The sequence below is a fragment of the Phalacrocorax aristotelis genome, unplaced genomic scaffold, assembly GCF_949628215.1.
Source record: "Phalacrocorax aristotelis unplaced genomic scaffold, bGulAri2.1 scaffold_204, whole genome shotgun sequence".
NCBI lineage: Eukaryota > Metazoa > Chordata > Aves > Suliformes > Phalacrocoracidae > Phalacrocorax > Phalacrocorax aristotelis.
Genome location: NW_027441137.1, coordinates 43,280 through 58,220, shown reverse-complemented (window position 1 = coordinate 58,220; position 14,941 = coordinate 43,280). Strand labels below are relative to the sequence as shown.

Genomic DNA, 14,941 nt, shown 5'->3' with positions numbered 1-14,941 from the left:
GGGAACGCGGCACCGCGCCGCGGGTGACCCTGCCCTCGGCAGCGGGGAAGAGCTGCTCCCGAGGCGATCGCTGTCCCCCGGGAGCCCTCTCCCAGCCGGGGCAGCGCGTGCAGCAGCCGGGATTCCGCCCGTGCCTGCGGCGGGGAAGGAGAGACGGCTCCGCCCGTGCGTGGCGCGCGTCGTGGGCTGCATCAGAAACGGGGCGGCTGCGGGTGCGGGTGGGAGAAGTGAGGGGAGTCGTTTCTAGCCGCATCTTGGGCGCAGAAGTGGAGTTGCGAGAGCTCTGGGTGCGCACATGCGGGCTCACAGCGTAATAACCGTGGCTGTGCTTGGAAGGGAGCAACATTTTCCTGGGTAAAAAACTGGCTGTCGGCCGAGCCCGGAGAGTGGTGGTGAACGGAGCTAAACCCAGTTGGCGGCCGGTCACGATCAGGGTTCCCAGGGCTCAGTTTTGGGGCCCCTCCTGTTTAGTGGCTTTGTCGGTGATGCGGCTGAGGGGCTCGAGTGCACCCTCAGTAAGTTTGCAGGCGACAGCAAGTTGGGTGGGGGTGTAGGTCTGCTCAAGGGCAGGAAGGCTCTGCAGAGGGACCTGGCCAGGCTGGATCGATGGGCTGAGGCCAATTGTGTGAGGTTTAACAAGGCCAAGGGCCGGGTCCTGCCCTTGGGTCACCCCAACCCCAGGCAGCGCTCCAGGCCTGGGGCAGAGGGGCTGGGAAGTGCCCGGCGGAGAAGGCCCTGGGGGTGCTGGCTGAGAGCCGGCTGGGCATGAGCCAGCAGTGCCCAGGTGGCCAAGGAGGCCACCAGCCGCCGGGCTTGTGTCAGCGATGGTGTGGCCAGCAGGAGCCGGGCAGGGATGGGGCCCCTGTGCTCGGCACTGGTGGGGCACTGAATGTTATGTTCAGTTTTGGGCCCCTCGGGACAAGCAGGACCTTGAGGTGCTGGAGCGTGTCCAGAGAAGGGCCACGGAGCTGGGGCAGGGTCTGGAGAACAAGTGTGCTGGGGAATGTCTGAGGGAGCTGGTGGGTTTAGCCTGGAGAAGAGGGGGCTGAGGGGAGCCCTTCTCGCTCTCTGCAGCCCCCTGAGAGGGGCTGGAGTGGGGGGGGGGGTTGGTCTCTGCTCCAGGGAAGAAGCGATGGGATGAAAGCAAATGGCTTCAAGCTTTGTCAGGGGAGGTTTAGGTTGGGTGTGAGGGAAAATAACTTTACTGCAAGAGTGCTCAGGCATTGGCACAGGTTGCCCAGAGAGGTGGGGGAGTCACCATCCCTGGAGGTATTTAAAAGACGTGTAGGCGTGGCACTTCAGGGCGTGGTTTAGGAGACTTGGTAGTGTTGGGTTGGCAGTTGGACTTGATGATCCTAGAGGATTTTTCCAACCTTAACAGTTCCGTGATTCTATATTCAAGTATCACTCACCATGTTTTAAGTAGCTTGCAGTAAAATGGATGTTCTGGATTTGGGGATTTTTTGTAATGAATCTTCTTGACAATTGAAAAGTAAGCTGTTCAGGTGACCTAGTTGAAAAGAAAGTGATTAAGTAGAAAGAGAAAGGCTGAGCTGGTAATTTTTGCCTCTGAAAGGTCATGGTCATAAGTATGACTTTTGTGATGAGGCAGATGCCACGGAAACACTGGTGGTCTTGTACCTAATCTTAGGGCTTTTCAAGGCTTCCGTGTCAAATGCTACCATGTCATGCCATAGCAAAAAATATCAGCTGTGAGAAATAACGATTAATTCTTGCATTGGTGAACTCTGAAGGCTGCACTTGGAAGCAGCTCAGAAAAGTCTGGCTGCAAAAGCAATTCCCTAAAGTGCGGTGGTAGTTCCTCACTCAGTGCTGGTGCTGGCACACCAACATCTATTTAGAAGGTGAGATTTGATCTCCAGGTGTAAGGTCTTACTTCATTTTTCTCCCTCAAGCAAGTGAAACAAGCAGCGCCTGTGAGGACGAATGGCCCTCTTCCATCTCTAACCAAATGGGCAATATTGCCCTGGCTCTCTGGGAGAATTTTGTTTAACCTTGACCACCACAGTTCCTGTCTGTGAGCAACAGCTGTGTCTTGTTCACTTAGTCACACGAAGCACACATAAAACACGCGGCGCGACAGAACATCAGCTGTGCACAGTGCAAACATAGAAGAGAACCCATGAGCCTAATCTGAGAAAGAAATTCTGTATTTGCTTGTATCCTGCTGACTTCTAAATGCCTGCAAAGTGTTTCTTGGATGGGATTGCCTCTCTGGAGTAGGGCCTTCTGCCAGAGAGATCTAAAGGTAACGGATTTAACTAACTCCTCCGTTTTTCCCTTCTTTTTCTCCCTTCCTTTCTGTCTTTCCTGTGTGCCACTGAACTGTTTTCTCCTCTGTTCATGTAAAACTAGGTCTCATCTAACACTTTGCAGCTGTCGAGTCCTGAGCCAGTAAAGCACTGTGGGAAGTCAGCACGCTTCCAGCTGGCAGAGGGAAAGCTATACCCATTAGTGTCACAACGGGAAGGTGAGTGTATCTTTTCCCCCCCAAAGAGTATGAGTTGTGTAAGGTTTGCTCTAGTACCAAATTTAGGAATTCCAGAACATAAATCGGTAAATAACGGGATAGTAAGAGAATTAGGCAGTGGCAATGGCCCCAGGGCCCTAGCTTTTCTTTATACGCCTGTTAGTGTGCATAGTTAATGTGCATTCTGCTTTCATGATGGGCAGAAGGAGAGAGAGAGGACTCGTCAAGAGAGATGCAAGGCTTCCACCCTGCCTATGCCTACCCACAACCCAAAGCAGGTACAGTCAGAGCAAACAAGAAGGGAATGGCTGTGCTTTGCCTTTCATTGACTTTAATTAGTTCTAACTAACACTGAGTCTCCCCTCCTACTCCAGGAGTATTATTTTTCTTTTTTCCTAATCATTTTTGAGACACCTCTGTTAGCTCATGGTAAGGCGCTAGTTAGAAATGTAACACAGACATGCCAGGGAACACACGAGGCTAAAAGAGTGTTAACTTTATTGATGAACATGCGATTTGTGTTTATACAGGTGCGAGTAAACAAAGAGAACAACAGCCACGCAATTGCCCGTATTCCAGAAACGGCTCTAACTTGGCTGATAAGGCACTCCCCTTCTATCCTCCCCAAGTAGCAACTACTCGCTGCAGGACAGCATCAAAACACCCTCATCCTTTCAAGAGGAAGGTGTTTTAATGCTGCCTGACTTTGGCTAGTCCTCCTTTGCCTTTTTCGCAGGAGGTTCCAGTCGAGGAGATTTGTCACGACCCGTGTCCACCTTCTCGTTGGAACCTTCAGCTGGTTTTACTGTATTGTCCGTCTTAGGAGGAAGAGCCACTTCTACTTTCCGCTTGGCCTTGTCAGTCTTTGCTTTTGGCTTATCCTTCTCTTCTTCCTCCTTTTCAGACCCCAGTCTGAAAGCACTAGACTCTGTTTCCATAGGCTCATTTCTCACAGGGGTGGCATCGTCTCTGCTTGGGAGCATGAAGACAGACTCCGCTGTAACACCTTCTGCTGCAGCTGCCTCTCTTGGTTTTCTCGCACCTTCCAACAACTCAGCATTTGGAAATCCTTCATTCCGGAGCTTTTTATCTTTATTGCCTTTCTTGTCTCCCAGTGGTTTTTCCGCCTCTTTCTTTTCTGATGTTTCAGGATCTTTGATGCCACGGCTCTCTCTTCCACATGGTTTTTCAGGGCAATTTCCAGCTGTATTATGGTTTCTGTGCCTCTGCCCACCAGGATAATCCTGCCTACGTCCCTGAGCACATGGCAAATTCTCTCGTCTGGTGCCAGGTGGACCAAACCTACCTGGAGAAAAGTCCTCTCTGTTTTGTGGAGGTGGAGGTTGACAGCCAACAGCATAGCCTTTGTAAAACTTCTCACTCCGGTGTCTAGAGTTCCCTCGCCGTTCTCTGTATCTTTCCTTTTCAAATGGATCCCTAAAGTCACGGGATCTGCCCTCGTAAGCTTTCCTATCATATGGTGGAACCTCTCTGGACCTGTTAAAACACTCCCTTTCTCCTTCCCCTTGAGGTAGAGTCCGTTTAGTTGGAGACTGGCCCCTAAATACCGGAGACCTTGACCGTGAGTGGTATCTTCTGTGCGGGGGTGACCTTAGCCTTGAATGGTGAGAGCCGCGTGACCTTGACCTGGAGCGATAGTTACGACTCTTCCCTTTGCCTCTTCTTGGATGTGGCGGCGATCGCGGGGAGGAACGAGACTGGGAACGACTAAATGATCGAGAGTAGGAGTGAGTGGGGGAAGAACTGGATCTTGACTTGGTGTAGGTATACGAACTTCTACAGTAAGATGAAGCGCTGCAGGGAGACTTGGACCTGAAAAAAAACCACACAGAAAAAGAAAGAAAAAAGAGTCACACTCCCCAACTTTTTTCCTCTCAAATTTGGTTTGCTTTGTTTGGTTTGGTTTGGTTTTTTTTTATCCTCTCTCCATGTGTTTATGTAATGATGCTATTGCAAATTGAAGAACTTGTTAGCATGTAAAGTTTCTGCTTCCAAGTTTCTAGCCTGGCTTTCCACTTGATCCTATAATTATATTTAATTTTCGTATGTCATTACGGTTTCCCCAGAAAGTGTTGGTTTTTGGCAGTCCCCTTGTCAGTCCTTTGCTGATGTTTTATTTTAAATAATCTTAGTGCAAGCACAGATCCCTTTGTTAAAGGCAATTCAAAGTAAGCCATTTCAAAATTAATTACCGCTTGTGTTCTCCACAACTACCTGTGCGTACTTATTCATTGCAAATCAGCTGTTGCAGGAGTTACGTGTTACGGCCTCCTTTAACCAGTAGTAGTAGTACAGTTACCGGTAGTAATGCATTGAATTTCTGTGGGACACTTACAGTTCCCAGCCCGATCCGCCACCTGCTGAGCGAATTGTAGTGGCTCTCACTGGATGACCTGTTGCAGTAGGGAGGGAAAAAGAAAAAAATCCCATTCGGTTTATCTGAAGGTAAGACTTTTAAAGGCATTCTAAAGTTAGCGTTACTTACCCGTTGTGGGTATTGATTGTCCTTGGGGGCCCAGACGACTCGGCAGTGCTGCTTGTCTTAGCAGAGGAACCTGACGGCCCTTGGCAAAAAATGGTTGGAAACAGTTGGAAACGAAGCTCTACTAAAAGACAAGGATCAGTGCCTATGCTGAAATCAAACTAACCTTCTCCTCCAACAACCCGCTGATTGGCTGAGAGGAAGGTTTAGAAAGGTTAGCGGCCGTCACCAGCGCGGCGGGAGGCACGACAGTCAGGAGTGGTGGTGGAGGTGGTGGCGGTGGCGGCTGCTGCGGCTGCTGCTGCCGAGGGTAGCCAGTTCCATTTTCGAAGTTGTTCACAGCCTAGAGGCAGAAAAACATGGACAAAAAGGGGATAGGAAACTTCAGGAGGCACACAAACAAAAGGCTCCACAGAGGAACATCACTCGCCTATTCCTGTAAATGCTATCAATCCTAAAATAAATCAGCAGGCAGGGGTAGGAACACATCACATTAAGTGCTGGCATTAATGACTGGTAACTCAGGGTGTCTGTATTTAAAGCACTTCAGTGTCAACACCGAATTTGAAAGGGAGGCAATCATGTTAAAACTGTGACCTGAATTTGCCAGACTGTCTCTAAGGAGTTGTAAGCTTCTGTAACAAGGGATCATGCATTGGAGGAGTAAATAAATTTAGCCTTGTTCAATTTAGCCCTGCTTCAGGAGCTGCCGATTCATGTTTTCTTCCCTTTCAGCCTTTCAGGAATAGACTTCTCTCACAAGCAGTTCACGGAAAAGCCATCACGTTACCTGGCGTAGGATCTTGTTGGCAGCTAAAGCATCAGGAGAAACATCGGTCTGATGACACGTTGGGCAGGTATGATCCTCAGAATCCAGTAACGCTGTTCTAATACCTGTGTGCAATTAGAGTCATCAAAATAGATTTTAGCCAAACTAAGGACATTTTTGGGGGTTCTCATCAGTTATAAAGCCATGTATATGATTAATGGGTGAAGATGATCTTGAATTGGGAACATGAAGCTCAAGTTCAGTAGCCTAATAATCTTCTGGTATGCAGCCAATAACGGTACAGCTCTGATGTTTCACTCCTGTAACATCTGGAGGTGTGGAGTAGGCGGTGTCTTGATGTCTTGACTCACCTTTTTTCCACTCTCTAGTACAGTGAGAAGTCACCAACCTTGGGGCTAGTGAATAAAAGAGACCTCAAAAACCCGTTAGCAGGTTTGAGTTCTGAAGGTTTCAGCCAACAATCCCGTGGAGGAGAATGTGCATTAAATGCCCAACTACCCGATTGCTGCAGACCACAGGAAGTCACCAGCGTTGGCTCTGTGATTTTGTATGAGGGAAAGGGCTGTGGACAAACGAAATGCATTCGCTATCTAATAGTGTCATCACCTGCGCAGTTACGCCCTCTTCTCATACTCGTCCTTCCACGTGCGAAGAGGATTTAACGAGATACATAAAAAGGAGGAAAAAGCTTTCGGCCTTTCTTTTGCCCTTTATAGGAGAAGAGTCCTTTCCTATTCAGGCTGGACTTAAGTACTACACAGAGCCGGTGACAAAGTAATTTCCTGATCTCCTGTTTCTGCTTTCAGAGGATCAGAGGTGATGTTTTGAATTAACAGCCATGGGGTCACACTTACATTCGTCACAATAACTGTTTCCACAGCAGGGAATAACAGCTGCGTCGGTCATTATATCTTTACAAAGGGGACACAAGAGCTCATCTGGAATAGGCTCATCGGAGGGGGAGGAGGAGGCCGGCTCTTCCGGTAAAAAGGGAGGCTTTTCCTTCTTTCCTCTGGCATAAGCTTCCCTGGAGGGGGGTGGGGAAGGAGAGAGCAAAAAGTTAAAGGTGGGTCAAGGAGAACTTTTCCAAGCTTTGGCTTTTCTCAGGGGAAGAGAACAGATGGAATTCTTCTCACGCCACATTAGCCTTCTAAAACGTAGGCCGCTAGTTGAAACTCCTTTTCTACAGCCACAGGATGAGAAGAGGGAGGGGGAACAATTTTCCTGCTGCAGACCTCTCCCATTCCTTGGGTCAATGGAGAAATCAGCTCAGACTAGGCAAATAATTTTTTGACAGCTAGAAATCGTGTGAAATGAATCCCACCTCTCCGTTGCCAGAGGGTAAAAGTAAATGGCAGGCTGAGGATCAAGTCAGTCTCCGAGTAATTAAGTTTTGGAAATGGAAGAAGTCTATGTTAGAGCTTCTACAAAAGGAGGTCTGTGGCAGAACACCAGAAGTGCCACCGAGTGCATTTCAGAGCAGCCGCTCTTGGCAGCACACAGTAGTATTTTCTTAGTTTACAGCAACAGGAGAACTGCAGCCTCTTTCACACAGGGGAGGTGATAAAAGTCAGAGGGGGAGGAAACCTCACTCCCACAGCCATTTGTTAACTTTTGCAAGGAGCCTTTGCAGCATCAGACAGAAGCAAAATGCGCTTTCAAAGAGAACGACTCCACTGCAAACACCTCGGAAACCTTTTGCAGAAATACTGATTCTTAGCACGCCACAAGTTTAACCAGCTTCCAGGGGCATGAGCAGGAGGAGCGTCCTATTTTAGGGCCTTGGGATTAGAAAGTATCACAGGTGTTAAGGTTAAGATGCAATGCCAGTGCTTCCTCCCCCGTAACTAGAGGTGCTGGCCCACTCGGCTGCACTGCCGCCCAGACATTGACGCACGGTTCCTCTCCTTCGCTCCTGGGTCAGTCCCGTTAGTCCCATACTTACGCATTAATAATTGGTATGGCGTATTTTCCCGTGCTGGTCAGCATAGCACCCTTTGTGTTGGGATCTTTCACCTCCACCATGAAACTCCTTGGAATGCCTGTGCTCCTCCTAATTCTGGGAACAGGCTCAAAAGTCTTGTCCTGGTAGGAAAAGAAATGCAGGCGTATCCTCAAGACCCACACTTAAAACGACATCTCCGTGATTGTTGTTAAATGGCAGGGACGCTCAGCCAGAGGCTTGTGTCATTACACCAGGCAGCTATCCAATAGATGGGGCCAACAGAAACATCCTGGTTTTGTACAAAATACTAAAAACTGTGAAGTGTCTTTAGAAAGGGTTAAAACCCACAATAAATTTCCAGTCATATTGAAATACAGAAAAATATGCATGAAAGTTGACAGAGAAAGATCTCTGGATATGTTTGTTGTGATGGCCTGGAAGAAAGAAAATTTTGCCTTGATAATTGCAGGTGTCCCTTGAATTTTGAAGGGCTTTGCAACTTTGCCATGTAACCTCTCTATTTCACCCCAAGAGAAACATGTCTTAATATGCGTGTTCATGTATCTGTTACCTCACTGCCAAGGTAAAAAACAAAAACAAAGTAACACCAGAAGTCCCCCCCAACCTTACCCCGTTTGTTGGGCAGTTCTTTATATAGTGGCCAGGTTTTCCACAACGAAAGCAAGTATATGATGGCGGAGGCAGACCCAGGCTGTTCTTCATGTAACTAAAAGGTTTTTGGGGAGAAAAAAAAGAAAAAGGGGTGCATGTGTCTCTCTTGTTAAAGCAACCGTCTCTAGCATTCCTCCGTAATCTTTGGGGAACAGATCTGGCGTTATCAACACTTACTTGATTGGCTCATATGCACGGCAAGACTGTATCATCATCGCTTTTATTTTATCTTCTTCGGAAGCGCTGGCTTCAGCCAGACTGGCAGTCTGTGTAACAGGCCGTTAGTCGACACACACGTTAGAAACACTTTAGAGCCCCTGCTAACTTCTTTGTGTTAAGTGAGTTAACTACGGTAAGCAAAACCTGCAGGTTTCTCCAGCTGGCCGTGTCCTTTTACCATGCAAATTGTAATATAAGCCTTACGCAGAACTAGATCTTCATATGGAGGAAACCAGCTGATTTCTTGGTTTTTAAAGTACTATTTGCTCAAACGTTTTAATTACACACTAGTCCAGATACCAGCAGGGTCTAAGGGAGGGACTGTACATTCTTTGGACCGTCCAGCACCAAGCCTTCAGATCAGCCACTCGTGTCTTTGCTTTTAGGTGCATTCCTTCGCAAGAGCAACCAACTACTTTCAGCATTTTATTAAATGGTTGTTTCCTATACACAGTTTTTCCTCAACTGTAACATAATGCAGATCGACATCTATGAAATCATTTCCATTAACCGTGACAGAACACTTCACAGACACTTGACTGATTTGCTTGAACCCAAGAGATGTACAGGACACATCCAAAACCCACAAAACATTTCTAGGGATAGGCGAAAGTTCAAATATGGCATTTCGTACATAGCAGTAATAAACCAGAGGACTTTTTACAACACATTGACTCCATGCTGAGCCAGTCTGCGCTAAAGAGGGTAGAGTAAGTCACAGTTTTGAGCTGCTCTGAGGTGTTGTTCCTGTATTGTTCTGAAATAACTTCAATGTTCTCAAAAGCTTAAATGTGTGCTCCTCTTGGACAGCTTCTCACATTTTAGAGTAAAACTTCACCTAAATTTACAGAACCAAGGACACGTTTAGGGACAGCACTAATGCAGACCAGTTTCTTCTGGTGGCTACCTTCCAAATGAATTATTTTTTCCGATATTTTTGCCACGTGTCCACAATTTCATGTCTGTGGTGAGAGAGGGAAGAAGTGGCTAGTGGGGAGAGGTTTCTCTGTCTTGGGAATGAACTCCAGCCTTTCTTTTCAGAGGAAAGAACGAGCTCCTCTGCATTAGGCCCTGCCTTCTCTGATCTTTGTAACTTTAAAGCCCAGGCACTGAATCGGCTAGCACTACGCCTTCTCACAAGGCGCAATGACTAGTGCTTTCCCAGCCAAAGTTACACATTCCCGGGCAAAAACCGCCAGCAGCTCCACAGCAAACCGCGGCGTGGCAGGAGTTCCAGAAGGTCACCTCCGCCAGCATGCCACACACACGCATGGGTATGTTCCTAGACACGGCTAGGGACATAATCACAGCGTCAAAAAGTCTGCGTTCAAGGAAATCAGATTGTGTTGCCCACTGTATCTATACGACAGCTGATGAAATTGTGCAGCGTTCAAAGAATGGATCTGCAGCTCTGAGGACTAGAAATTCAGAAATAGCCCTGCAATTGTCCGTGTTCCAGGCACGCCTCTAATTTGGCTGCTCCACACCCCCTGGAATGTCCGCCCTTACAGCCAGTGACATGCTTCTGTAAAAATAGCGCTCCTCCCCAAAGCAGAACTAACGAAATGTATGAAAAATGGCCAACGGCCTTTGAAGTGCTTCTCCTTTGTGTCTTGAAGATGAGCACTAGTGCAACGTGACGTTGGTGCTGGTAAGGTTCTCCCCTTCTATCTCCCCAAAGTGGCAACTGCTCTTTACAGGAGAGGATCAAAGCATACACACATTTTAAAGTTAACATAAATACTTGACATTATTAAGAATTAAAGTAAAGCATTGTTGGCATTACAACAGTTATACAGCTCTGGATCACAGTGCAAGATTTAAAAATATGAAGCAAACACTTTTTTTTTGAAGTATTTGGGAAGAATATACATATACCTGAATAAGCTGGGACAGAGAAGCAGATGCAGAGGAGTCATCCATCTGTTCACAAAAAATTAAACACATATTCAAGTTGTACAGTCCAAACATAGCAATAGTTAACCTCTACCGTAGTCTGAAAGTCTGCACGATGCGCTCCGAGTGTGACTGCAAGAGGCATTTCCGACCTCGTGTCATTTGCATTAGCTCAAGGCAAAGTCCAAAGCTACGCCAGCTTAAGAGTGCCCATGCGGTTAATGAGAAGAAACTAGACTAACCAGACCCGCTTGAGATCAGCTTGTTGCTCCAGAGTATCTCAGAGAGGGAACCTTGTCAAATGGGTCAGGAAGGGTAACTGATGTACTGTTCAGCACGTTTGCCCAACGGCCATCTTCCACGGCCCTCCAGCCCTGGGTCTTTTTTTGTTTCCTTTAGATTTCTACTGAAGTATTTCCTGCCAGTCCCTCCAACCAGTCAGTTAGCACCAACAGCTCCATGAAACTTGTTTGCCACCCTAAGGCAATACTGCAGAAGAACTGGGGAGGGGCGGGGACACGACTCGACAACCAACAACCCCCAAACCCCAAATAATCCAAAATCCAGAATCGACAGTCAATGTATGAACTGCCATTTCAAACGGAAGACTAAGCAGAAACTAAAGAGAACTAAAGAAACTGAACAGAAGACTAAATCAAAATCCAGGCTGTTACCAGTCAAGCATTTCCTTCTGTTACTTATTTATATTTCAGCAGCAGAATGACAGTGTTTTCCAACCTGGTGAAAAATGCCCCACAAAGGCCCCAGGCTCTAACCTTGCGCCAAAATTTGTGCACTGGGTTTCAGGTATTTTCATTTGCAGACAAGCTATTAGATGAAGCTGCTGCATCAGAGAAAGCGGAAAGAGCAAATGCAGAACTTTAGAATACCACTTTGTGTAGCAACGATATTTACATTCACGGCAATCTATTAAAGACATTCATGTACTTGGAGGAGCCCAAACAACATCACTGCAAATAAACAGTTCCAGGAACAAATACCCAGGTATTCAAAGGCACGGAAAGGACTCGTTTAGCTGCCCAGAACTGTCCTCAGAACGTAGGGCGTATGTCAGTTTTAGTTTTTGTTTGAACCCCCACGTCAAAGTCAGAAACAGTACCAAGTTTAACAACAATGGTTTCTCGGTGTTTTTTATGAACGTTTTCAAAAACCGTTGGGCAAAGCAAGCAAAAACAGAAGCTAAGTGATACAAGGTGAAAATGGCAAAAATACACTCCGGAGCATTTTTATTGCAAGAAACACAAAGCGCACAAGCAGCTACGCCAACAGACACGTTACTAGCTGTAGACAGACAGATGGAGAGCACGGCACCACGTCCAGTTGTGCAAACCTTGAACCTACATCGCCTAAGAACAAGCGTACCTTATCTGTACAACACAAAGCCATTCAGGAAATAGCCTCGCCTATTCAGGATGAAATACAATGCGTGACTGGGCACAAATACCAATAGTCCCATTAGAACTGTGCAAATGATGGCATTACGCAGTTCTTACTATGCTGAATCAAATCCATTGTCTTTGCAGCATAGGCTATGTTTTACTGGAAGAAATTATATGAAGCTAGTGTTTGGAAGATTTCATACAAGGCTACGTTGTTCAGAATTCAGTGCAGTGTGCAGAAAAATGTGTGACCCTGTGCTTTTACATACTGCTTTTGGTGTTCCGCTCACTGGCTCCGTTCGACTTCTGGAAGGAGAAAGAAAGGAAGGTGATCAGAACTTAAAATAGAGCACTTGTGCCCAACATCAAGCAGTGAAACAGGTTATGAAACCTGCCCATCAGGACATTGTTCTGATAATCTAGTGAATGTGGACATCTATTCATACACATAAACTGTTCTCATTCTCAAATTCTCACATTCAGTGTAACTAAAAAAAACCCCAAAATCCCAAAATGACCGCAACAATCCTGTAGGCAGGACCACATTTGAGTAGCTGTAATCTCAACCAATACACCCCAGATCTGGGGCCTCAAAGTACCTGCCATATCCTGCCTCCTCCCGCAACTGCAGGAAATAGACAAACACTGACAATCGGGCTCCTCTGGGATGGGAACAAATTCTAAGTGTACACTACGGTGCGTATCTGTCTTTACTCTGAAAGCAATACAAGCAAGCCCATAGCATAAGGCATCTCTCCACCTGGAGGAAACAGCATCTACAACTCGGGTCTCAGAACAATCAAGCCCAAGAACAAACCCTACATATTCATCCTAGAAGTTACCGTTGTTGGAGTCTGAAGCCCATGTCCCAGCAGGCCTAAAAAGGTCAGTCTGCTTTGGGACAGGTCCATTGAAACCTACCCCAGGACAACAAAAACTAACAGCCGCTTTAACAAGGGAGATGCAATTGGAACGCCACTGGTAAACTAATATCCATTAAACCAGTGACCTCACTGAACCCCCGAGCAAAGACTACACCGCTTTACGGATACTCACGTAACAGAGGGTCTGCTGGTAGCTTTAACTCCTCCAGCAGGGATCCTTCTGACAATTACCGAGGAGTTCCTCGGAATCAGGGCGTCATCATCTGTGTATTCTGAAAACAACATCAGTACAGAAAAAAGCAGTAGTCAGTTTGTAAGAACGTATACAGAACATGACTCTATAGGTAGATATTCCACTGATATTTAAAATCCTGTTTTCTTTTTGCTTTGGTTAGCATTGCTTCTGTTACTAGATCTCCATTATGAAAAGTTACAGTCCCGGAACTGTAAAAGGTTAGAGTGCTCAGAAAAATCTGAGCAAGTCGGCCATCTTCACTCAAGCTCCACTTTGTTCTTTCCAAGATCAGGTCAACATTTAGTCAGGACTCCTGCACGGGCAAGGTTACAAAAGAACAGTACTCTGTGTGCACGTGTAAGGATTCCAGGGACGGGAAGCACAAAAACACCCCCCAAAAGTGCCCCCTCCCCCCCTACTGGGGCAGGATGGGGCAGCTCACACGCTGGCATCGCAGGGCCACCCGTACTGGCTGCATCCCTTCCCCTTGGGCAGGAAATTCAGCTCCCTGCAAAAATCGTGCTTGGGAAGGGAAATGTGGGCATGGGAAACCATTGGGATAGGAAACCATCACGGACCTGAGAAATCACCGTGGGGATGGGAAACCCTCACCGGGATGAGAAATGAGCATTGAGGACAGGAAACCATCAGCAGGATGGGAGATCATTGAGATGGGCAGTCATTCAGGCATGAAAAATGAAACCCTGGCAAGGCTGGCTGAGGCAGGTGCTGGTGGAATGATTGCCATGGGGACAGAACCCCAGAACACTCTTTGCCCCAGACAAACCCCACACTGACCCGCCACCATGGCAGGTACAGCAGCAGCTCCTGCTCCTCGTGGTGCTCCTGCCCTCCGGGTAACCCCGCAACGGCCTCTGCCCACCAGTAGCTCACCCCACCACCCCTCTTTGCTTCCCCCAACAGAGAGGTTCCCTCTGCAGCTGCTGACGGCATCGGAGGTGTCCGACATGAGCTTCACCACCACGGCCCTGCCGCCACCGGTCAGTGCCCGTGTGCTGCCCTCTGCCCCAGGGCTGCCGGTGTCCGGTGAGCCTGCCCGGCTCCAGACCGTCACCTACCAGCTGGGCCAGCCCACCGTCTGGCAGGTGGTGCCAGGGCCCCTGGGGGCGCCGGGGCAGGTGGTGCAGGTCCCCTGCAGGTTGTCGCTTTCCACAGTGGTGCAGGTCCCCGCTGGGGTGCAAGTCCCTACTGGGGTGCTGCTCCCCCCTGCAATGCAGCTCCCCGCCGGGGTGCAGCTCCGCACTGGTCCCCGAGGCCCCGCGCCCGCCGCCCCCACGCACCTTCTTTGGTCTGGGCGTTGGAGATCTGCAGGTCGCTCCTGGTCGCCTTCAGCTTCTCGCGGCCCATGATCTGGCGCTTGAGGTCGCGCAGGGTGATGTGGAGGCCGCTGAAGGTGACCGTATCATAGTTCAGCCTGGAGAAGAACTTGTAGTGGACACAGGACATGGTCGGGGCCAGGCGGTGCCTGCTCTGGGATGGCATCTACTGCAGCACGCGGTGTCATGGTCTCCTCATATGCTCAGCACATTATGAAGAAAGACCTGCATCATGCGGGTGTGGCAGCCCCGCCCTCTTTGCCCTAATGCCAAGTGGCCCTTAGGGGAGGGGGGGGTTCCAGCAGCCCCGGTGTCCTGTCACCCCCCAGGTCTGTCACTGCCCGGTGTCCTGTCACACCCCGAGGTCTGCGCTGTCCCTCCCGCCACCCCCTGGGCCTTCGCCACCCAGCGTCACCTCCCATCAGCCCCGGGGCCCGCACTGGCTCTCCCAACAGCCCTGGGTCCATCACCGCCCCATGTCCTCTCACCCCCACGCCTCTCACCGCCCGCTCTCCCTCCTGTCACCCCCCCAGGCTGACACCACCCACTGCTCCCTCCTGTCAGCAGAG

General features: G+C 48.6%; 1 protein-coding gene across 1 annotated transcript; it reads right to left on the bottom strand.

The window, feature by feature from the left end:
- Positions 1 to 3,172: 3,172 nt before the first annotated feature.
- Positions 3,173 to 14,502, bottom strand: LOC142050934 (E3 ubiquitin-protein ligase RBBP6-like). Its single transcript, XM_075080146.1, has 12 exons — positions 14,337 to 14,502; positions 12,973 to 13,072; positions 12,186 to 12,222; positions 10,499 to 10,543; positions 8,579 to 8,667; positions 8,360 to 8,456; positions 7,730 to 7,869; positions 6,639 to 6,811; positions 5,785 to 5,888; positions 5,161 to 5,337; positions 4,898 to 4,905; positions 3,173 to 4,324 (listed from the first exon to the last, which is right to left on the bottom strand). The coding sequence occupies exons 1-12, from the start codon at positions 14,500 to 14,502 to the stop codon at positions 3,202 to 3,204; spliced, it is 2,259 nt and encodes a 752-aa protein (XP_074936247.1). The 3' UTR covers positions 3,173 to 3,201.
- Between the last annotated feature and the right edge of the window lie 439 nt (positions 14,503 to 14,941).

What these genes read in the sequence shown, in the direction of transcription:
- LOC142050934 (XM_075080146.1), bottom strand. Translation starts at nt 14,502, where the DNA reads ATGTCCTGTGTCCACTACAAGTTCTTCTCCAGGCTGAACTATGATACG. An exon ending in AGAACTGCCCAACAAACGGG is followed by an intron (nt 7,870 to 8,359) that starts GTAAGGTTGGGG and finishes TTTTCCTACCAG; the next exon opens with GACAAGACTTTTGAGCCTGT. An exon ending in CCAACAAGATCCTACGCCAG is followed by an intron (nt 5,338 to 5,784) that starts GTAACGTGATGG and finishes TTCTGCCTCTAG; the next exon opens with GCTGTGAACAACTTCGAAAA.